Source organism: Schistocerca americana, unplaced genomic scaffold, assembly GCF_021461395.2.
Source record: "Schistocerca americana isolate TAMUIC-IGC-003095 unplaced genomic scaffold, iqSchAmer2.1 HiC_scaffold_51, whole genome shotgun sequence".
Classification (NCBI taxonomy): Eukaryota; Metazoa; Arthropoda; class Insecta; order Orthoptera; family Acrididae; genus Schistocerca; species Schistocerca americana.
This window is the reverse complement of record NW_025726247.1, coordinates 1,529,877-1,555,085: the sequence shown is the minus strand read 5'-3', so window position 1 is coordinate 1,555,085 and position 25,209 is coordinate 1,529,877. Positions and strand designations below refer to the sequence as shown.

General features: G+C 42.0%; 1 protein-coding gene across 1 annotated transcript in view; it reads left to right on the top strand.

The window, feature by feature from the left end:
- Window positions 1–12,438: 12,438 nt before the first annotated feature.
- The window catches only part of LOC124585879 (molybdenum cofactor biosynthesis protein 1-like), a 40,251-nt gene continuing 27,480 nt past the window's right edge, over window positions 12,439–25,209 (top strand). Inside the window, exon 1 of the mRNA XM_047131402.1 lies at window positions 12,439–12,486. Within this exon, the coding sequence (XP_046987358.1) occupies window positions 12,439–12,486 (48 nt within the window). The remainder of the gene's footprint in view (window positions 12,487–25,209) is intronic.

The window sequence follows — 25,209 nt, the reverse complement described above, 5'->3', positions numbered from 1 at the left end:
TCTTTGAACATGCTGGCCCGGGAAGTCACTGCTCATCTTTCGGAGAACACTGAGTTTCATGGGCAGCGTGTGGGTCCGCACTATACCGTTGGAACAGTACATTACCTTCCAGTTGCAAGAATGCAAAAATAACGGGTGTAACATCATTCTGCATGTACCAAGTGCAGAAACACCACAAATGAATCAGAGTTGTAGTTTATCGCACCCCAGACCATAAGGCCTGGGATGGGGCCACTGTATCTTGGACAAATGCACTCTACAAGAGAGTGCTCACCAGATTCATGTCATTTGCTGATACGACCATCACTTGTGTGCGAGCGGAATCTGCTTACATCACTTACGACCATGGCGTGCCATGCCATCCTCAAAGAGATCCTCTGATGGCACAACTCGAGCCATGCATGTCAGTGCTGAGGCACGATTGGAAGACGGGATAGATGTGTGCACATCCGAAATGCAACTGGCCATAACTGCTTCGCAACAGTTTGTGTTGACACATCTGGGGCTCACAAGACCTTTTATCTGTGCTGTGGTAGCCGTACAATCTGCAACTGCTGCCCTTTCAGTACAACAATCCTAGTGAGCATCTGTGCTGTGTGGATGTCCAGAACCTCGACTACGTGTGTGATAATGTTCACGTGACTACTGATACTAGCAACGTTGCATTGCTGACGCAGCACGTCCAACTTGTGTGGCAATTCCCCCAAAAGGACCATCCTGCCACTCGGAAGCCCACAATTTGACCCCTTTTTAAACTCACTCGTTGGCTATAAGAATCACGAGTGTGCCTTCCTGGCATGGTTGCCTGCTTGCTTCACATGTCTGCATCACACTGGCTGTGAGCATTTCCTATTAAAGGGTAGACACATATAGCACTCTGATAGCTATGCCATTACACTATCTGTTAGCGGATGACACTGAAACCATTGCCAGTACATCTACTATTCCCAGGTGACATGTGTTGTCATCAGAACAAAATTGACATTGTATTTCCAGGTGTACAATATAAGCTGTATCAGCAGAAACATGTGACTAAAAAGATGCTAGCCTTACATTATTCTTGCACATTATCATTATCTTTGATGTTAATATGACAAGAAACATGAAAAATGCAATATCGAAAGTGAAGTTCATGGGAGAGATCTATGAACCGTTCAAAGTAAAGACAGGAGTGATATCACTTCTGTTTTTCTTGTCGATTTTCCATCAATTACTATGAACTGTGACCTTTCTGACAGGAAACCACACATCCAGTTGCACAACTGAGACAATACACCATAGGCACACAATATGATTAGAAAATGCTTGTGAGGAACTGTTTCAAAAAGTCTTCTGGAAATCTACAAATATGGAATCAATTTGAGATCCCCAGTTGACAGCACTTATTACTTTGTGTGACTAAAGAGCTAACTGTATTTTAAAAGGTCGATATTTCTGAATCAATCTTGGCTATTTATCAACGAATCATTATCTTTGAGATAATTCATAATATTCGAACACAATATATGTTCCAAAATCCTAATGCAAATCAACATTAGTGATATGAGTCTGTTACTTAGTAGATTACTCCTCTTTTCTTTCTTGAGCATGGGTGTGACCTGAGCAACTTTTCAGTCTCTAGGTATGGATCTTTATCAAATGAGCGGCTATATATGATTTCTAATGGAGCTATTGTATCAGCATTCTCTGAAAGAAACATAACCGCTTTATTACACTGAGGAGAGCTACTACTAAGTTACTCACAGTTGCAGTTGTTCTTGATTTGAATACTGCAATATTTACTTTGTTGTCTTTGGTAAAGAAATTTCAGAAATCCGTGTTTAGTAACCCTGCTTTAGTAGCACTGTCATCAGTAACATTACCACAGCTATTGCACAGTGAAGATATTGGTTGTGTCTTGACATTGGTGTACTACACATTCAACCTGAAACTCTTTGGATTTTTTTCCAGATTTCAAAACGAAGTTTCACTATGGGAACTATTAAACACATCTTGCACTGAAACCCACCCTAAGTTTCGAGCTTCAGTAAAACATCGCTAATCTTGGAGATTTTGCATTCTTTTAAATTTTGACATGCTTTTTTTCATTGCTTCTGCATCTGAGTTTTGACATATTTTGTGCACCACCCTTTTAATTTATTTGGTATCCTTTCAATTTATTTGGTATATATCTCTTAATTGATATCGATACTATTTCTCTGTTTGCCATATCTCGATAGCTTTATATGTAATAATGAGGTCACAGATGCAGAAATCACCAGCAGAACTGGAAAATCAGTCCATATGGCAATTAGGTCTGTAATATGCCAACAAAGCTTTGACTGCACTCCTTTATCGTTTATATGTGTGAGACTTGGAAAATGTCAGTAAAATCAGCACACAGTCTCCATATTTTTCACCAACAATGCTAGAGATGAATTCTGAAGATGTTAACCCAACTTAGTTACAAACGATGAAGTGCTGAGAATACGAGATCTACACAGCCTGCACAAAATTATTGTTGAAAGAAGACTGAAGATTGCAGGTTATGTTCTACGCATGTAAGGTGGAAGAATCCCAAAATCAACACTGTTGTGGAAATCAATGGACAGATACAGATGTACAGGAAGACCTTTTAACACCTGGAACTTTTGCAATGAATCTTCAATCCATGGACACAAACTTGGAGGAAGGTGAGAACTTGGCAGCTGATCAAGTGAACTAGTGGAAACCAGTTCCTTGTATGGTACACAGCAAATCTGAGTAAGTTAGTAAGTAAGTAAGTAAGTAAGTAAAGTAAGTACAACTGGGGATTTTGCAAAACTGTTGGATGATCGATATTATTTTCTAGATTTGACACTGTTGGACTTCTACCTTTTCCTTGATGTGTATTCTTCAAATTGTGAGTTTTACGAGAAAGCTGATAGATACTTACCAATCAACCTTCCCTCACACGAACTGACATTGTCTCTTTATAAATTCTACTGTGCTAACAATTATCTACTGATAATCCTCGACTAGGTCTCCACAACTCAAATGAGCCAGTTTCTTTTAAATTTCTGTCTTTGGCTATAATTGTCTTCCAAGTATGGTGACACAACATCCTGTCATGAAACTTTTGCCTTTACACTTGTTTACTTTTCTGGACACTGCCTTTTTAGGCACTGTGCACTAAATACACTATGTGAGTAACGCCCAATCTCCAACATCCAATCGTGAACTGTAAACATTAGTAAACTCTACCAGGGCACATAACAAACAATTAACATTTGCATTTTAGTGTTCTAAGCTGTGAGGTCATCAGCGGACAAATAATTTAGTACCTATTCCTGGACAGCCGGAGTGGCCGTGCGGTTCTAGGCGCTACAGTCTGGAACCGAGTGACCGCTACGTTCGCAGGTTCGAATCCTGCCTCATGCATGGATGTGTGTAATGTCCTTAGGCTAGATAGGTTTAATTAGTTCTAAGTTCTAGGTGACTGATGACCTCAGAAGTTAAGTCGCATAGTGCTCAGAACCATTTGAACCTGTTCCTGACGTGCTGTTGTTTGGAACAACAACTGACATGATCGAAAATATTACTTTCTTTTATTATAGCTTCACTTTTATTTTTTCTAATGATTACTAATTTCAGTATCAAATTCCATCATGAAGCCACTATATGATCAGAAAGCATAGTGTATTGTTAAAATATTGTTTAATAAACAGATTACCATTATATCATCATTCCTTAAAGTAATGTCCAAAGTGGAAGGACAGATGATTAATTTTGAGTATATACAAAAGTCAGAGTACTGAACCGATATGAAAGAAGGAAAACCAGAAGGGCTGTGAGAGACGGGTGCCTTCTATCACCTTACTTCCTTAATATGTTCATGAAGGAAGTAATAACAACAACAAAGAAAAGATGACCAGAATCAAAAGGTAATTTCTGGAATACGCCAAGGAAATGTGGTAGGACCATTACATTTACAATGTATATAAATGATCCAGTAGAAAGTGTCAGAGGCTCCTTAATATTGTTCACAGGTACTACACTTGTCCATCAGAAAGTAGTAACAACAGAAGACGGTATCAATTTGCACAATGACCTGCTGAGGATTGGTGAATGATGCAGGCTCTGGCAGTTGACCCTGCACATAAATAAATATAATGTATCACCCCCCCCCCCCCCCCCCCCCCCCCCCCCCCCGCCCACACACACACACACAGGAAAAGAAATTCAATACTGTACAACTTCACTATTAATGACAAATTGCTGGAAACAGAATCTACCATAAAATATCTAGAACTAACTATCCAGAGCAACCTTAAAGTGGAATGACCACATAAAACAGCAATAGAAAAGCAGATGCCAGACTAAGATTCACAGGAAGAATCTTAAGTGAATGTAAATTACCCCTGTGTCCTTACCCAGTAGGACTGACAGAAGAGAGAAAGAAGATCCAATGAAGTGCGGAGTGTTTTGTCACAGGATCATTTAGTCACTGTGAGATCATTACAGAGATGCTCAGCAACTCCAGTGGTAGATGCCATAAGAGAGCAGTTGTGCATCACGGAAAGATTTACTACCCAAATTTCGAGAGAGTAGTTTCCGAGAAGAGTCTGACAACATAATAGTTTCTCTCATATACAATTCACGAAATGATCACGTGAAGAAAATTTGAGAAGTTAGAGATAATACAGAAGCATACTGACAGTCATTCTTCCCAAGCACTGTTCACAAGTGGAACAAGGCAGAGGGGATCAGTTGGTGGCATGAGACGTACCCCCTGCAACACACAGTTAGATGGTTTTTGGAGCATGATGTCGATATGGAAACTTAATTGCATGCATATACACTGCAGATTGATGACATCACAATAGTAAATCAGAGTAGGAACTAAATAAAATGTTTCAGGCCTTAAATCAAGAAGTGGTAAAACTAAAGCTAAAAATGAATACAAAGAAGACAAAAGTTATTGCTACGGACAAGAAAGGAGGTGGAGGTAGGACTGACACAAGAACAGGCAATGAGCAACTCAAGAAAGGAACTGAAATTTAATATCTCAGTAGCATTTTGCAAGAAAACAATCAATATTTCAAGGCATTCAAGAAAAGAATAGCACAGGTGAAGAGTTCCTTCCAAAATAAGAAGAAGCTGCAACTGAATAAACATATCAGCTTCCACATTAAGAAAATATTTGTAAAGACCTTTGTGTGGAGTGTTCTGACACACAGATGCAAAATCTGTACATTAGAAAAGCCAAAGGAAGCTCGCCTCAAACCTGCTGAAATGTGGTTCTGGAGGATAAGTACAAGAACTAGCTGCATTGACAGAAAAATTAAAGGAAATAGGAGAGAAGAAAGAACCACTGAACATTATAGGCCAGGGCAAAGCAAAATACACTGGACACTTAACTGGAGATGATAATCTTTTAAAAAACATTTCTGAAGGCAAGATCGTAGGTAAGAAAACAAGGGGATGACTGAGAACATCCTACATAAACTATATGATCAATGAATGGGATTTTCTTCACACATGGAGATGAAGACAACTGCTGAAGAGAGGAAGCTGTGGCTGCAGAGACAAGGTTTAACCTTTCGGAAGAGTAAGGACAAACTAATACAAAATATGAGTCTGCGTGGTAGCTACATATGGAATAAATGACAACTTCTTGTGAGCAGTCATCAAGTCACTTACCCCAGTAGGTGTCTTATCTACTAAAAGTAAAGGTCACTGTTGTGCTTTCAATAGATGTGAACTGCACCCTGAAAATGGTATGTCTAGTTTGCAGTTGTACAGAAGCTTTTTATTTTGCAAAATGGTTCAAATGGCTCTAAGCACTATGGGACTTAACATCTGAGGTCATCAGTCCCCCAGACTTAGAACTACTTAAACCTAACTAACCTAAGGACATCCCTGCGTGAGGCAGGATTCGAACCCGCGACCATAGCAGCAGCACGGTTCCGGACTGAAGTGCCCAGAACCGCTCGGCCACAGTGGTCAGCTTTTATTTTGCAAAGAAATTTTTGATAATAAGATGAACTGATGCTGGTACTTGCTACTGAAACCAGTAGTACTCAGACACAACAAAAATGTGACTACAGAATTAAGAATAATTTTTCCAAACAATGGAGTATTTTTTTCAAAACAACACCACAATAGAGGATACTTATTTTAAACTAAAGACACAAAAGAAAAAAAGAGAAACTGTAAAGATCTTGCGTCTCATAAGACTCTCTTGGGAGGAAAATATAAAATATTTAATTGGTAAACTTGCAAGGCATACTTTTTTATGTTGTATAAACTACGAAACTGTTAGCATCGTCAGCTAAAATTTACTTCTTCTGTCTTAATATACCTTCCTTCACTTACAGCTGCAGTGTGGAGACAGGGGTGAGGGTGGGAGCGGGGATGGGGGCGAGGGTGAGGGCGTACTGCTTTAAAATGGTGATTCTTGTATTGATATTCTTAACAACAGATTTATATCTTTTGCTTATGAAAGTCTGCATGCGATGACAGCTGCACTAGTAATACCTTCACAGGGTCGTATTCAAGTTGCAAGGCTAGATCTATGCCAGCTATGACATGCTCCCAGCCTTTCCTCCTCATGATCTGGTTGTAGCGTCGGGACTGCAGGGTGTCTAAGCTGATGTTCAGACCGTCAAGCCCTGCCCTCTGCAAGGCAACCAGCTGTCTTGTCAACATGAGGCCATCGGTTGTCATTAAGACTCTTTCGAGATCTTTTATTTTCTTCAAGGCACCTGTGAAACAACAAATTATTCTAAAGAAACTGAAACAAATAATTTGTAACATTGCTGCTGCATATGAAACAAAACTCCAGTTGATAAATTGAAAATACAAATTCCTTAAAAGTTAACTGTACATTTGCTGTAATACAAAGAGATATGAAGGGTTAATAAACTGAATTGAAGAATGCAAGTTAAGATAGCAATGAAAAAATAATTAGAGGCATAAGATCACCTACTGCAACAGAGAAATGGGAATCAATATGAACCATTACCCAGCTACTGTCATCTGATTCCATGTCTCCATGCACACTGTATAATCCACTGTGGGTTGTACGACAAAGTACATTGTTGTACCACACATTACGGTTTTTCCCCATTCAATGCTCATGTGGAGTGTGGGAAGAATGATTCTTTAAATGCTTCTGTGCATGCTGTAATTAATATTGCCTTCATGGTCCCTATAGGAGTGATACATATGCGGTTATTGTATAATCCCTAAATACCTCACTTAATACAGGTTCCTGAAATTTCATAAGTTAGGTTTTGTCATATATTTGGCATCTATCTTCACTTGTCTGGCATTTCCAATTTTTAGTAGCTTCTTGATGCTCTCCCATGCATCAAATAAATCTATGATCAATAATGCTACACTATTTTGTATACATTCAATGTCTGCCATTAGCCTTACTTGTTATGCGTCATACTTAAGCAATATTCTAGAATGGGGCACACAAGTATTTTGTAAGCAATGTCCTCTATAGACTGATTGCATTTTCCAGTATCTCACCAATGAATTGAAGTCTGCATTCTGCTTTGCCTGCAAGTGAGTCTATGTCACCATTTCATTTCATCCAGATATTTGTATGAGTTGACCAATTAAAACTGTGATTATTTGATAATGTAGTCATACAATACTGTCTTTTTTTTGTTTTGTGATGTGCTCCAATTTACATCTCTGAAAACTTAAACTCAGTTGCCTATCTTTGGACCAATTTAAAATGTTATGATCTGACTCAAATTTGTGCAGATTTTTTTCAGGCAATAATTCATTATAGACAACTCTATCATCCAGGAAATGTATGAGGTTCCTTATAATTTCGTCTTCCAGAACATTAAGGTACAACATTAATGTAATGGTATAAATTACTATAACTGTATAAATAAGTTTATAAGTGTGTAAAATACATTGAACTATTTGTTACAACAAAACATTGTACTGGTATACTCAGCAAGATGTTAAATCAGCAGATAGCTACATTTTATGTTCAACATTTTGTGTACAGCATATATGCTGGAAAGGATTTATACCCAAATTAAATAAATCTGAAGAAATGGTAGTGTGTCTCTGGAAAAAAAAAATCCATAAAAACTCATACAGTCCAATTTGCTATTATGTCACTGTTACTGAAATATAATACAAAGTAACTGAATTCGATGAACATTCTCAGAGTGCAATATGCCTCAGAGTGAAATGCACAGCAATGTCAACATTATTTTTCAAGGCTATGTTTGGGAAAATGGATGAAAGCAAACCACACCTTTTGTTCTCAATCTGCGGAAGCATTATGCACTGTGAAACACTGTACTGCTGTTCTACATAAAAGCTGTCTCATTGCCAACATCTTTCCCCTGCTGGCTGTTCTACACTTCTCATCACTGATTCAACACGTTGTAAGATATTTTATGCTGTATGACACCACAGTCCAGTCTGGTTAGGACAGCATAAAAATAATATATGAATTTCAGTATTGAAAGTGGAACAGCAGAACAGCTCTCATCACACTGGATATCAAATTGAGGTTGGATTACAGCCATGGGTACATCATTTCATGCTACTCAACTGTATGTCATATGTCAGAGTTCTTCAACTGTAGTGGCTGGCGACTGGTGGCTGGCGACTGGTGGCATACCCATCTCTTGGCATCCAGTGAACAGACGTTCTCCACAGGTGACAGATTTGAAGAAAATGCTGGATACGGCAACAGTGGCATACTCTCTGTATCGAGGTAGCTCAGTACAGTTCAGGTGATGTGTAGTCTTGCATTATCTTGTTAAAAGATAACATCATGGAGCCCTTGAAAATAGGGCACAGCAATAGGCCTTAACAAAACACAAATGAAATATTTGCTGTCCAAATTACTGGCTATGTGAACCAGAGGTTGTGACATGTATCCAGTTGCACCTCATACCATCACATCACATGCTGGACCCGCATGAGAATAACAGGTACAGTCTGGCCAGGTCTGTTGGCATCAGAGCCTCCACACACAAGTACATCAATTGTGACGATGTTGCAGAACCGAGACTTATCTGACATGATGACACAGTGCCATTCCTGTGTCTGGCATTGTTGTCAGTTGCACCGCTGTCAGTTCACCTCTCTCTCATTTATCCTTCTTCCATTATGCTTAACACGGTCTTCGTGTAAACAACCAACACTGAAATAGAATTTCTGAATGAGAAACCTGCTCCATAAGCTTTTCTTGCATACAGAATATGCATGGGAGTGCTGAAAAGTAATGCCTCTGAATTTTTTATTCTGTTCTCAATATCGGTCGAGGTATGACACATCACGCATATTACTTGGTCAACTTTCCCACTTCACTGACTCGTGGCACACCCCCCTCCCGCAAGCAGATGGAGTCGCAATAGGCAGCCCACTCTGACCAGAGATTGTGAATATGTTTACGGTGCACTTCGAGGAAGGATATCCATCTTCTTCTTCTTCTTCTTCTTCTGTTATGTGGATAACACACTTGTCATCTGGCCTCATGGAAGAGACAAACTCTTGACTTCTTTGTACATCTGAACTCCACACGCCACAAAATCAAATTCACTATGGAGACCAAAGAAGGAGGAAGACTACCATTCCTGGACATCATTGGGAGGAGAATAACTGATAGCACCCTGTGCCACAGCGAGTATCTGACTCTATAAAACACATAAACTCAGTTCTCCCTATGGCACTGTGAATAATTTCAATAACAAAAAGTGAGATGAATGTTGCAGCGTACATTTAATTTCCACTTTGGCTTTGCATTCAAGATCAGTCTTACCTGAGAGTGCAACATTACATCTTTGGTTAATTTAATTATATGTTCATTAGATTTTGGTTATAAGGCACGTTTTGCTGCCTAATGTTTCATCTCCAAATACTGGAAACAATCCATGGAGGAAGAGGAGTATGTAAGACATTGGTGGACCAGGTTGGAAGAATCTGTGGATTTCAATACTCTGTAGAAGAGCTCAATCACTTGAAAATAACTTTCAGACCTTGTGGCTATTCTAATAGATATACATAGGGCACTACATTCTAAAATATTTGCATCTTTCACTGAAAAACAAGCAACTAGAGGAAAAGTTCTCTTGCCATTTGTAAAAACAGTTGCAGATGGTGACCTCCGAGTGCTATGAAGAGAAGGTATTGACGCAGTGCTTAAACCAAACTGAAGACCACAACAGCAGCCATACTCAAGCAAATTGCTATGCAGTAGTTTCAGTGAATTTGACAATGATGTGGCTGCTTTCATGGTGGCCCAGTCATATTGTGGGGTAGGGAATGCCAGTGACTGTGCTGGAATAGTATGTGACAGATGGATTTTTGGCAAAGCCTTGTATCAATACCTCATTAATTATTGAGCTGAAAAACTGTAAAAAACATTCATACAGTAAAATCACACAAAAAAATTTCCTATTTCTGCAGGTATTGTGCCTTCTGTTTCTTTTTCATTACAAAAACATATTGATTCAAGTTTATAGAGTCACAACTACGTCGCTGCGATTTGTGTAACACACATTCTGGAACATGTTCCAGGAATGTCATGAAACAGACAGCTTTAAATACTTACTCTAGCTCATCTTTCAAGACTTGCATGCCAACAACAACACCATCTATCCAATCTGTTTTTATTTCACTTTCATGTAAAGATTTCTCCACAAAGGATATCATCTGCCATGTAGGCAGTGCAAGAGGAAATTCCACACTAACATTTGGGTAATCAAGTGGATTCTGTGTCTTGTCAGAACCAAGTACAATCAACCCAATATCATCTTCACCACTGGTAAATATCTGGAACCATATTAAATGGTAAAAATAAGTTTTGTTTACAACAAGTTATATACCAATAGAAACATCACACACAGATACTCTTTATAAAATTATTTAATTGGATAGATAAAAAATCTACTCACCAAGCAGTGGCAGAACACACACATAAAAGACTGTTGCGATAGGCAAGCGTTTGGTGCCAGTGACTCCTTCTTCAGGCTGAAGGGTTGCAGGGGAAGCAAGAAGGGTGAAGGAAAAGGACTGGAGAGGTCTAAGAAAAGGGGTAGATTTTGGGAAAGTTACCCAGAACCGTGGGTCATGGGTGACTTACCTTACAGGATGAGAAGGAAAGACTAATTGTTGGGGACTGCATCGGGCAAGATTCGGAAACCTGAGAGCTTAAAGGTGGAAGACAGGGTAATATGCAAGACAGAGATTACTACTAAAAATGTACATGAGTTAATAAGAGTGAGAAGCTAAGTGTATTGTATGCAACAGCTGTGGGAGGGGGCAGTGGAAATAGACGGGAAAGACAATGAAAGATGTAGAAAGCTAAAACTGAGTGAAGCAAAGAGTAATTACAGTGAAGAAAAGCTGAGACAGGAGAAATTAACGTAAATTGAGGCGAGGTGGGTGGTGAGAACCAAGGACACGTTGTAGTGCTAGTTCCCACCTGCAGAGTTCTGAGAAACAGGTGTCTGGCGGAAGAATCCAGGTGGCATGTGTTGTGAAACAAGTGCCAAGGTCATGTATGCCATGTTGTAGAGCATCCTCTGCAACAGGATATTGTGAGTTTTCAGGATATACACTATGCCTATGCCCATTTATCCTAACTGATAATTTGGTGGTAGTCATGCAGATGCAGAAAGCTGAACAGTGTTTACATAATAGCTGGTATATGACATGTGTCGATTCTATTTCTTGCCTGATCCGCAGTTCTGTGTGACTTTCCCAAAATCTACACCTTTTCCTGGAATTCTCCAGGCCTTTTCCTTTACCCTTCTTCCTTCCCCTTCAACGCTTCTGTCTGGAGGAGCCACTGGCTCCGAAAGCTTGCCAATCACAACAGTCTTTTATGTGTATGTTCTGCTGCCGCTTGGTGAGTAGATTTTTTATCTATGCAATTAAATAATTTTAACAATAATTTATTGTTTTTGTTGTTATAGTTACTCTTTATAACCTACTTAAAATACATCACGTACCCTCCTCTCCACAATTCTTCGGACACATAGTTTTGCCTTTTGTAAAAAATCACTGCGTTTCTGTATAACATACTTGGAGTCAAAATGTCCAACATCTATTACAATTATAAACAGAAGAAAGAAAGTCATTGTATTTATTGGCAGTATTACGCAATCAAATATTTTGAAAGAGGTCCAGTGGTATAAATTTACAATATCTTACAAATAAATATATACGTTTATTCTTTAAATCAATTCTTAGCAATAATATAATAGTATAAATTGCAGAATCAATACAGCCAATTTTAATGTAATGAATGCAATACAAATACAAAATAACAGCGGTAAGTTATAACAAATGAGAGAGAGAGAGAGAGAGAGAGAGAGAGAGAGAGAGAGAGAGAGAGAGGGCTTTTAAATTTTAAAGTATATGAGCAGATTGAGCAACTTTCCATCCAGAAAATTTGCTGTTGGCAAGACCTCACTACAATGAAAAATGGTCTCTCCGGAGTCAAATGCTAAAAAATTCATAAATACCAGCATTGTAAGTGATACAAACAGGTATTAAGCAACGGGCATAAATATCGTTCTGCTTGACGAACAAAAAAGTAGGTAGATGAAAGAGTAAATTGGGTGCAAGGATTGAACATAAACTCACCCAAATTGCAAAGGGTAAAAAAAAAAAAAAAAAAAAAAAAAAAAAAAAAAAAAAAAAAAAAAAAAAAAAAAAAAAAAAAAACAAGTGGGTCACTGCTCAAGAAGTGAGAACTGCCCCCCCCCTTTTCGTTTACTGGCTTGTTTTCACTTTTCAGATGAGACCATGTCCCCCATATGTGAAGGAAATAGCCAATATGTAAAGAGAATTACAGATAAAGCGTTTTCTAGAATGAGATTTTCACTCTGCAGCATAGTGTGCACTGATATGAAACTTCCTGGCAGATTAAAACTGTGTGCTGGACCAAGACTCAAACTTGGTGATCGTAACCCCAGACCTGTGTTGCCGTTTTGGGAGGTAGATCTCATATCTGGACAGAGGAGATGACAGTTAGGGTACTATGGGTGTCAATTTTTGATGGTGCAGAACCCACAATAGTGGAACTGCTGCCTAGTCCAAAGGCACCTGTTACCAGTCTTACCCCACAATAGTGTATCGAATCCAGACGTAATGTTGAAGCTGATAAAAAGTCATATGAGAGATTCCGGTAAACTAGTTGTGACTGCACTAATGCTGGATACAGCCATATCAAAGTAGAGTGGACCACACCGTGGTCGGTGTCGCTGAGGCATAGAAGAGCATTCAGGTGCGACCTACATGTCTGCTTTAGTTGACAAAGACGGGGAAGCCATGTCAACTAGGCATCAAAGACCGGTCCTAAAAAACACAATGACAGAAATGCATAACGTAGGTCATGGCAGCCAAAAAATGGATGCTATGAGTGAAAGGCCAAGATTGTGCTTGGTGTATTGCTCCCTGCATTCTGCCTCCAGCAATAGCCGTCACGGACGAACAGAAAAGATGGGGACACCATATGTCATGCAGCTGCCGGCAGATCATTGATAGCCACAAAAAGGAGAGCGACACTCAAAACAGAACCTTGTGCAAGCCCCTTCTCCTGCAGGGGGGGATGCTACAGGAGGCACCAACCTGTACCCAAAAAGTGTGACATGGAAGAAAGTTCTGGATAAAAATCAGGAGTGGGCCATGGAGGCCCCACTCCTTTAAGGTGGCAAGGATGTTATGGCACCATGTGGTATCATAAGATATATACGCAGATCAATGAAAACTGCAAGAAGGAACTGATGCTGAGCAAAAGCTGTTCAGATAGCACACTTCAAGTGGACTAAATTATCTTCAGTAGAGCGCCCTTGGCGAAAAGCACCCTGGATCGAAGCCAAAAGATCCGGGGATTCAAGGACACAATACAGCCTTCGACTAACCATATGTTCAAGTAACTTGCAGGACACTGAGTAAACAATCAGGACGACAGCTGTCCATTTGAAGAGGCAATTTATCTGATTTCAAAATTGGAATAACGCCATTTTCTCGCTACTGGGAAGAGAATTCTGCATTGCACCAGGGATGGTTAAAGAAAGGCCAGGTACACTGACGGAAAAATTTGCAACACCAAAAAATAATTAATGTAGAGTAATGAAATACCAGGAATATGTGGTGTCACCGCCAGACACCACACTTGCTAGGTGGTAGCTTTAAATCGGCCGTGGTCCATTAGTACATGTCGGACCCGCGTGTTGCCACTGTCAGGGATCGCAGACCGAGCGCCACCACAAGGCAGGTCTCGAGATGCGGACTAGCACTCGCCCCAGTTGTACGGACGACGTAGCTAGCGACTAGCAAGTGTGGTGTCTGGCGGTGACACCACATTAAGAAGCTTTGGCTCTCGTGTTTGGTGTTACTAAGTTCCATGATTTCTTGTATGATCGTCACTTTACCATCATCACCGACGCACAAACAGTTTGTAAATATTGCTGAAACAATGTAGGGGCGGATGCACACCCGAATGACAGTCTTTTGAATCGGTACAAACCAAGATGCCTGTTAACCACCAAGACGCGCTGGGATTCGGCGTCCACTGGGATTTGCAAGTACGCATCTGCTAGGTCCAACTTCGAAAAGTATTTACCCGGTCAGCCGGGCGCACTGCACGGCCCAGTAGACTGCCCTCGCACGCGTCCGCGCAGCTGAGGATAGAGCATTCGACTCTTCCAAACCTGCTTGTATGCTCATTGATTCGGAAACCGATGACGTGGTCAAATCGTTTCCGATTGATTTTCGTCGTGTAGCTACAGCCACAGCTGCTGACCTGGTCCTTGCTACCGTTTTGCGTTTTGTTGCTACGCAATGGCCTTTGTCAAAGTCTCGGATCGAGGATCCGTTGGTTCGCCGATTTTTTGCTCACAAGGAGACACTTTTTGTTCGACGTGGTGTTTTGTTGTTGCGTTCTGATAATGATCAGTCCAGAGTCGTGGTCCCACGTTCATTACAGTCCTCTGTTTTACGGCTTCTTCACCAAGTACATTGGGGTATAGTGCGAACGAAGCAACTTGCTCGTCAGCACTGTACTTGGTTCGGCATCGATGCTGCGATTACGAATATGTGTTCTTCTTGCATGGCGTGTGCCGAACAACAATCAGCACCGCCGCGGAAATTCTTTGCATGGCCAAAAGCCACTTCCCCTTGGCAACGCTTGCACATCGATTTTGCTGGTCCATTCTGGAATGCTCGGTGGTTTGTTCTGGTAGATGCCTTCAGTAATTTTTTTGTTGTTGTCCGGATGTCTTCCACGACGTCAACTGCCACCATCCAAGCGTTGTCTGCTATCTTTTGCATTGAAGGTCTTCCGCAGACTATTGTTTCCAACAATGGCCCACAATTCATGTCCGCAGAATTTCAGTCATTCTGCCAGGCCAATGGTATTCAACATCTGACATCCGCGCCGTTGTCGCCTCAGTCAAACGGTGCCGCTGAACGATTGGTCCGGACTTTCAAGTCACAGATGTTGAAGTTGAAAGAGACGCATTCTCGGGAGGACGCGTTGTTGCTCTTTTTGTCTTCGTATCGCTCTCAGCCTCAAGATGGTCGCTCGCCGTATGAGTTGCTCCACGGTCATCCTCATCGAACTTTGATGTCTTTGCTGCACCCGCCGCATCAGGTTCCTGTGCAGCAGCAGACTTCTGCTTTTGCTCCAGGCAACGTTGTATTTTATCGCAACTATCGAGGTTCACGGCGTTGGCTCGCAGGGCGCATTCTTCGCTGCCTCGGCCGCGCGATGTATTTGGTTTTGGGGGACTCTGGTGAGGTGCATCGGCATCTCAATCAGCTGCGCCTCTGTCGTCGCACGGGTTCTGCCGCTCCCCGTCTGCTTTCAGCGACGGTGCCGTCCGGTCAGCTCCCTGGGGACCCATCTACTGGCTCGCCTCATCCCCAGGTGTTACCGACGATGCCTTCCATTTTGCCCCATGGCGACGCGCCGCTCCCGCCTCCGCCGCCGCCGCCTGTCCTCCAGCTGGCGCCGCCCACAGTGGACACTTCACTGCAGCCGCCAAGCGCCTCCCTGGGTCACGCGCCGCCGATCGCTTCCCGTGACCATCTGTCCTCGGCCATGGAACTCTTGCCCGCTCCGGACCACATGGCGTCTTCGCGCGTCGGGTACCCCGACGCAATGGAGGTCGACCCTTCGGCCCCTCCTGTCTCTTTACGGGCGCATACACCACATATTGACGTGCACCCTGGACTCGGTTTTCAGGCGTTTCCTAGATCCCCTCGGACCGAATGGCGGGGTTTGGGTGGCACAGCCTCGCCTGTTGTTAGTTTCCTCACCTCATCGCATATGTCAACATGGGGTCCTCCCCACGGCGGGCGGAAGCCTTATAACACGACCGTTCGCCGATTTGCGGGGGAGGAATGTGGTGCCACCGCCAGACACCACACTTGCTAGGTGGTAGCTTTAAATCGGCCGCGGTCCATTAGTACATGTCGGACGTGCGTGTCGCCACAGTCAGGGATCGCAGACCGAGTGCCACCACAAGGCAGGTCTCGAGATACGGACTAGCACTCGCCCCAGTTGTACGGACGATGTAGCTAGCGACTATAGCGACGAAGCCTCGCTCCTTTGTCGAGCCGATAGTTAGAATAGCCTTCAGCTAAGTCAATGGCTACGACCTAGCAAGGCACCATTAGTAACATTGCATGTATCTAAAGAATCTCACTTGTATCGCCACAATCTCCAGATGTACCAAAAGGATGGATTTAAGTTAAGTATTACAGAAGCTACGTACTTTTCTCTATAGCGTTCATTACGTATCCTGTTTCAGACCTCACGCCCATCTGCGTGAGCGTAGCGCATGCCTTTCGGCTTCCTCTCATTGTGTCTAGGCTGTCTTGTCTAGACACAACAGAATATATTTGTTGAGATAACGTATGTAAAGTGATTAACGTTGCAGGATCACAGATCAATGGGAGTGTGAGATAAGCCACTGCAAATGTAAATGTAAATGCTGGTACGCTGTTGTACACGTGTCATGTGTCAGTTTGTGGGATGGAGTTCCATGCCTGTTGCACTTGGTTGGCCAATATAAGGACAGTTAATGATGTTTGTGGATGGGTTTGAAGCTGTCATCAGATGATGTCCAATATGTGCTCGATTGGAGGTAGAGCTGGTTATCGAGCAAGCCAAGGCAATATGTTGACACACTATAGCATGTTGGCTTACAACAGCAGTATGTGAGCAAGTGTTATCCTGTAGGAAAACACCTCCTGGAATGCTGTTTGTGAATGGCAGCACAACAGGTCAAATAACCAGACGGACATACAAATTTGCAGTCAGCGTTCGTGGGATTCATACCGACAGTTTTGTCAGTGGAAAAGCGAAAGCCATTGTCGATGCTCCAGGAGTAAAGACAATCAAGACATTGCTGAAGATGCCACTAAGTGAGACAGGTTCATAGAGAACTGCAATAGAAGGCAAAATCGTCAAAAAAAAGGGAGCCGGAGATGCCCAGTGGGAGACAGGCCATTATAGGGTTAATGGCGATAGCAAAGAGAATGACACTCAGAATGGAACCCTGAGACACACCATTTTCCTGGATAAAGGTGTCCGACAAGGCAGACCCTTCATGCACCTCGAAATCTCGGTCTTTTAAAAATGTCTGAAGGAAACAGTGTAGGTGGCCACGGAAGCCCCACATGTGAAGAATATGGAGGGTACTAGCTCTCTAGCAGGTGTCATAGGCATTCTCCAAATCGAAAAGCACGGTGAAAATCTGGGATTTCTGCAGAAAACCATTCATGACATGGGTGGGCAAAATAATGAGACGGTCCACTGCAGAATGCCATGTTGAAAGCCACACTGTGCATTCATCAAAAATTGTGAGACTCGAGCCACCATATAATTCCGGGCATGAATCATATGTCCCATCACCTTGCGAACACACTGGTAAGAAAGATGGAGTGGTAGCTAGAAGGAAGTGTGTGTGTGTGTGTGTGTGTGTGTGTGTGTGTGTGTGTGTGTGTGTGTGTGTGTGTGTGTGTGTTTGTGTGTGTGTGTGTCAGAGAGAGAGAGAGAGAGAGAGAGAGAGAGAGAGAGAGAGAGCTAATTTCGGCAAGAGCTGGATTTCCATCAATAAACTGAGTTGAAGCCTGCTGTTGTGGTCTTCATCCAACTGCTGCTTTGGTGCATCTCACCAGCCTATTCCAGCCTTTGTAAGCCTCTTCATCTCTGCATAGTATTTCAACCTAAATCCACTTAGAATGGTGAACCACCATTCAGAGAATAACCTTTTAACAACACAGTTTGACTTCTGTAAAGGCTTCTATACTGAGAATCCAACATAATATCTCACAAATTCAATTCCAGTAGAATTAAATAGTGGAAATTATCCCCTCTGTCATCTTGCCAAAGCGTTTGACTGTTAAGATTAAAAAATTCTGTGAGGGGAAGCTAAAATAGTAAGGCATTAAAAGTCTTCCCCTTGCATGGATTGAGTTGTACTTTAACTACAGAAAATGGAAGGTCACATTAACAAATAATAAGACAGGAATAAGATTAAACTCAAAAAGGGAGAACATAAAATATGGTGTGGCACACAGTGTTTGCTGCCAAGTCCACAAAAATGATTTACTTGGGGCACTGGAGGGCTTTGGAAAAACTCTAATATTTTGCAGTGTCACAAACTTATTGATGCAAGATCTAAACTCATCCATACCAGAAACATCCAGGAGAATAACAGAACAGGCTTGTACTGATCCACAGGTACCAGCTTAATGCCAATAAACTTGTATTGTGCAGTTCTAAAGAAATGAAAGTGACTTACAGATACGAATATCAAAAGTAGGGATAAATGGGCAATTAGGCTCCCATGTTCTAAGTTCCTGGGTATGCAGATACCACTCACGTGTGAGACCAGCGTGTGAGTCAGTTAACCGAGAAGCTCAGTTCCACCCATTTTGTGCTTAGAAATCTCTTACCGTATCAAACTGGACAAAGGATTGCTAACACACTTTCACTCAGTTTACTCATATGGCATAATCTTCTGAGGTACTTCAGCTAAGCGGAAAAAAATATTTATTCTACATCTTGAAAAAGCTTCTTCAGGGACCCATGGATTCTCACACTTACATGCCTATAGAAGTTATATTCCCTAATGGTATTTGTGATTAATAACAAGATTTAGTTTAAGATAGACTCAGCAATTCAGAACTGCAATACTAGAAGCAAAAGTAATTTCCATATATAAAAACCTAAAATCAGGGTTGCCACAAGTTTCTCCAAGTGAAATTCCCTGATATTTCTCTGATTCCACAGACACATTTTAGAATTTTTCCCCAACAAATTTTGAAGTCTCAAGGGGAGGTAAAGACATTAGTCGACAAAAGAATGTAAGGGCTTTGTATTTCTCCCCCGTTTTGTTTTAGGGCGCAAAAACAACTAGGGTCATATGTGTCCATGCCAAAACTGTGAAACACAAAGATGAAGAGAGGAGTTAAAAATGATTACACGTCAACGCTTAATGACAGAAGAGAGGACAGCTACAATCAGGGACATGGAGAAAGGTCTATGAAGTACACAATAGGGAAATGGAGGCCCAGAACTAAAAATTAAATGGCCTTCACCATATTGCTACAACTGATAAAAAGTAAAACACGGTCGACAGCCCACGCATTGTTCACTAAAACGGCCAATAACTCAGATGGCAAACCCAAACGGGAATGTAAACAGTTAAAAAACGGGCATCCCCTCAGGAAACGGCAATGTGCACAAAGTAGTGGGGGAGCACCACTTAACAAATGGTGATGGCTAAAAAGGCAGTGCCCAATATGCAACCTAGTTAACATGACCTCCTTGCCACAGGAGGACTGAGTGGAGGTTGTCCAAGCCACTGGAAGAGACTTAATAACCCAGAGCTTATTCCTATGAATGGAGGACCAGTGGCGATGCCAATGTGACACCACCTCCTGACAGAAAGCAACAAGAGATCATCAGAGGGAATGCAAGAATTATTGGGCTGAAGTACTAGGAATGCAGCTTTGGCAGCAGTGTCAGCAACCTCTTGGACCGATATGACCTGTAACCGACGTAAACATCACAGTGGCTCCATAAAAAGTGAGCAAGTGGAAGCTTTCCTGGAACCAGTGCACTAAGGGATGGACAGTCTACAGTGCACAGAGGCTTTGAAGGGTGCCGAGAGAGTCTGAGCAGTGACACAGTTGAAAAGAGTATGTCACCAGATGTACTCCATGATCTGATACAGGGTGAAGAGCTCTGCTGTAAATACTCAGCAATGTGCCGGAAGTCAGTACCAAAAAATGTTGGTTGACGTTGAAGGCGCACCCGACACCATGGTCAGTCCAAGAGCCATCAGTGTACACATTGATACTGCTGCTACAGGGCACAGAGGCAAGAGGATCCTGCTCCATGAGGTCCTACAGAAGTGTCGGCTTTCTTCTACTGTCAACATGAGGAATCCAGGGCACAAGAAAGGTGGGGCACTCTGGCGACATGGAGGCCGGCCAGGAGAAGGTATCACATGGCGACACTGTCAAAGAGGATTTTTGGGTCAGCGAAAGAGAAGACCATTTGCCTTTGTTGGACTTTTTCGAGCCTTTCCAGTTGGCAGAGGGAGACTCATGTGTTGATTGGCTGGAGGGATGTAGCAAGTCTTCAAGGGAGTCTTCCTTCTGTCCTTTCCGGCCTGCCGGTTGTGTATCTGGTGAGTTGCACAAATACTCTGAGAATCAACACTAATGAGGATAGTAGCAACTCACGGTAAAGATGATTGCTGAGCCACATCCAGGCATGTAAAAAGGACAATAACATTCTCACAACTAAACTTTCGCCATATCCTTTGTCAGAAAACAAGAGCACAAAGATATTCAGACAGTCACTCAGACACAACTCATGTATACGTGATCACCACCTCTGGCTGCTGCGTCAACAATCTCTGAGAATCAGATTCAAATAACCACTCCTCCTGCCTCCCTGTCTCTCGTCGATAGCTGCTAGGCTAGTGGCAAGAAGTGGTGGCGGTACTGACTGAAACTCGAGTGGAGTGGTATAAAGGGGAGAAGCAGTAAGAATAAGGAAGTAGGGAAGTTACGCACGTACTCAGCTGCGCCCAGCCAGTGATGACACGTGACATCTCAGTAAACAAACCATTTCATCTACTGAGACAAAAACAAGATTTTTCCAGTGCTCTTTTCAAATTTTCCTGATACATTTGAAATTCCCTGATTTCCAGAACATGTGGCAACCCTGGAAATACACATGATTGATGTGCCATAACAATATTTATTTCATATTAATAACCATCTAAGCTGTATTATTACACATTTATTGTGTTATGACCAGATTTGTTCACTGAACATATTCAGGTGACCTACATGTGTAAAGTCATGACACAAATGGGCAATTTGAAGATGTTCAATCAGTGATACCAACTGCAACATGATAAATATGTAATAACACATATAATCATTAATATTGGTCTCAGCTGTGGTGCTCAGCATGATCAAAGTCATTTATTTTACAGTTCGTTATGAATCAGATTTTGGCTTTTTAGGACATCATCAGAAATTGTCGAGGATGACACAGAATGCCAAAAGCTGCTTTATAACAGACTATAAAACAAATACTATTGTGGAAAATCAATGTGAATTTAAGCATTGATATATCTATGTTCCCTCAAGTACCAATGGCATATTTCCATGTTGACTGTGCACCTCTCCGTACGGTTCAGATTACAGCTTTATATTCTGCTACAAATGTGTAACAGTATGACAAGAGACGGACAGGCCAACAAAAATTTCCAAATCCTTAAAAATGAAGTAAAAAAATACCCCATGAGACAAGGTGTCCATAATTTATAAGAATACCTGGGCTCCAGAAGGTAAATTCTGCATACTAATAGTATTATATAGATCCTGACCTTACGCATATATAGAGAGCTGACAGTAGTCTGTGTCCCATTACATGAATGTTTTGTTTGAAGTATTATATAAAAATAGCAGCTAAATAGTATAGGACAAGCAGTGGATATTTTCAAAATCGCTGTTTTACCGCTGACATAACAAATCTACAAGTAATTTCATAATTATCAATTCGAGCAGAGAAGCACTAGCCATAATTTGTTGTTAGCATATTTTACAGACATAGGCAGCAGGGGATTACCAAAAGTTCTTGTTCTCTTATTTGCTTTAACCCGTGGCATCTTCAAGATGGTGACACTCCTATTTCAAGCGTTTTCAATATGGAGACCATGACATCTATCACTACACCCATGAACAAACATAAACAGGCCCTAACAAGTGGAATACTTAACACCAGAAATAAAGTGAAACTAATGGGGGAACCGCTCGAAGTAGGGGTTTTGGGCAGTGTCAATCACCACACACAACAATAAGGATCATGACACCATTCCAAAATAAATATCAAACCAAAAATTATGCACACAAAATACTCAACAAACCCTAAACAATCATCCCACCCCAAAACTGCGAAAAACAGCTATTGGTATCATACATTTTGCCTGAACTAAACAGCTCCAATGAAGACAGTGATACTAGAAACCCACACATACACTGAAACTTTCACTTGGTCTATACGGCTCAAACATAGCCAGAGATACCATGAAACCAGACACAAAAACCTGGTACTGCAAATTTCACTTGACCTATATAGCTCAACCGAGGTGCACAATACTACCAACTGCCACAAATCAACAACAGCAGACCACACTCCACAAAACCCAACTATATAAGCAAATAAATACCCCCAAAAAATAATGCCAAATTAATCAAACATAAATTACCTCAATGAACCGTAAACAAATCCACTACACTCTTACAAAAAGGAAAAAAGGTCTTACCAACCACAGTTTCCCCCCTCCACTCTCTCTCTCTCTCTCTCTCTCTCTCTCTCTCTCTCTCTCTTTCTCTCTCTCTATCTCTCTCTCTCTCTCTCTCTCACACACATACACACACACACACACACACACACACACACCTAAGCACCACTTACCAAACAACTGATGCCCATCCCATACATACATACATACACACATCAAAAAACGTTTTGCATCACCTCGGTTCCTGAACCTGTGCAGAAATTTGCAATAGAGATCAACATCGTTTCCGCCCTTTCTATTGGTCATGAAAACCACACAGTGCATGTTGTACCATCATACAGTGAGACTTCAGAGGTGTTGGTCCAGAGTGCTGTACACACGGGTACCACTGATGCCCAGTAGCACGTCCTCTTGGATTGATGCATGCCTGTGTTTGTCGTGCCATACTATCCACAAGTTCATCCAGGCACTGTCAGTCCAGATTGTCCACTCCTCAACGGCGATTAGGCGTAGATCCCTCAGAGTGGTTGGCAAGTCACATTGCCCATAAACAGCCCTTTTCAATCTATCCCAGGCATGTACGATAGGGTTCATGTCTGGAGAACATGCTGGCCACTCTAGTCAAGTGATGTCATTATCTTGAAGGAAGTCATTCACAAGATGTGCTAATGGGGATGCGAAATGTCATCCACGAAGACAAATGCCTCGCCAATATGTTGCCAATACGACTGCACTATTGGTCGGAGGATGGCATTCGTAAAACTTTGAACATAGCTGGTAAGGTTCAGTGCCCGTGTCAGAATTATATTAGAAGAAATAAGCCCTCGGTCACAAATATTAAGTCAAAATTGACCAGGTTTCGACGCTACTATGAGCGTCGTCTTCAGAATTAGACTAACTGTTCTAAAACATATTAGGTATATAATACATTAATAAAATTAAAGTTTGTACTTCATCTTTTCCAGTCAGTACAAACTTTAATTTTATTAATGTATTATATACCTAATATGTTTTAGAACAGTTAGTCTAATTCTGAAGACGACGCTCATAGTAGCATTGAAACCTGGTCAATTTTGACTTAATATTTGTGACCGAGGGCTTATTTGTTCTAATATGAGGATGGTATTCACTTATAGCACAGCTGTCATGGTGCCTACCATGACCACCAACAGTGTGCATCAGCCCCCCATAATCCCACCCAAAACAGCAGGGAACCTCCACCTTGCGTCACTCATTTGACAGTGTGTCTAAGAGTTCAACGTGACTGGGTTGCCTCCAAACACATATCTGACAATCGTCGGAAGGCATAAGTGACACTCATTGGTGCAGAGAACGTGATGCCAATCCTAAGCAGTCCAATTCAGCTTGTTATTGGGTTCATCTGTACCGTGCTGTACGGTGTTGCAGTTGCAAAGATGAACCTCACCATGGATGTGTGGAGTGAAACTGCACATAATGCAGCCTATTGCACACAGTTTGAGTTGTAACATGACGTCCGGTGGCTGAACGAAAAGCATCATTCGACACAGTGGCATTGCTGTCAGGGGTCCTCAGAGCCATAATCCATTGGTAGCAGGCACCCACAGCAGTGGTAGCCCTCGGGACGCCTGAGCAAGGTATGTCACTGACAGTTCCTGTCCCTCTGTATCTCCTCCATGCCCGAACAACATTGCCACGGTTCACTCCACGATGCCTGGACGCTACCCTTGCTGAGAGCCCTTCTTGGCACAAAGTAATAATGCAGATGCAATCGAACTTTAGTAAAGATCATCTAGGCATTGTTGAACTACAGACATCATGCCCTGGATTCCTCATGTCAACAGCAGAAGAAAGCCGACACTTCTGTAGGACCTCATGGAGCAGGATCCTCTTGCCTCTGTGCCCTGTAGCAGCGAGTTTTTGCAGACTGGCACTCGGCAGCTGCCGAGGTGACACCCCTTTGTATTGTCCTCATCGTGACTGTCCTCCAATGCAACTTTTGCAGCCTTTGATCCAACAAAGAGGATTTATAACTGCTTTTAGAATCGCAGCTTCTACTTGTACTCTGCCTTCAGGAAACAAAATTGCATCCTCACGACTGCTTTGAGCTTTCGCATTTCTTCCTGGTCTGTTTTGACCTTCTGTTCGAGGTTGGCATTCTGTCTCATGGGGGAGTCATGCTGCTCATATGGGATGACATTCATAGTCAACCCATCCATCTCCCTGACTACCTGTCATCAAGCTGTTGCAGTCTGTCTTTTCCTTCCTCACTTGAACTTTTCCCTTTCTACCATTTACATCCCTCCGTCATTCGATGTCACCAGGTTCGACTTCCTCCAGCTTATTGGACAGCTTCCTCGCCGATTTCTGCTGCTTGAGGGCTTTAATGCACACCATCCCATTTGGGGCTCTTCCAGAACCTATCCGA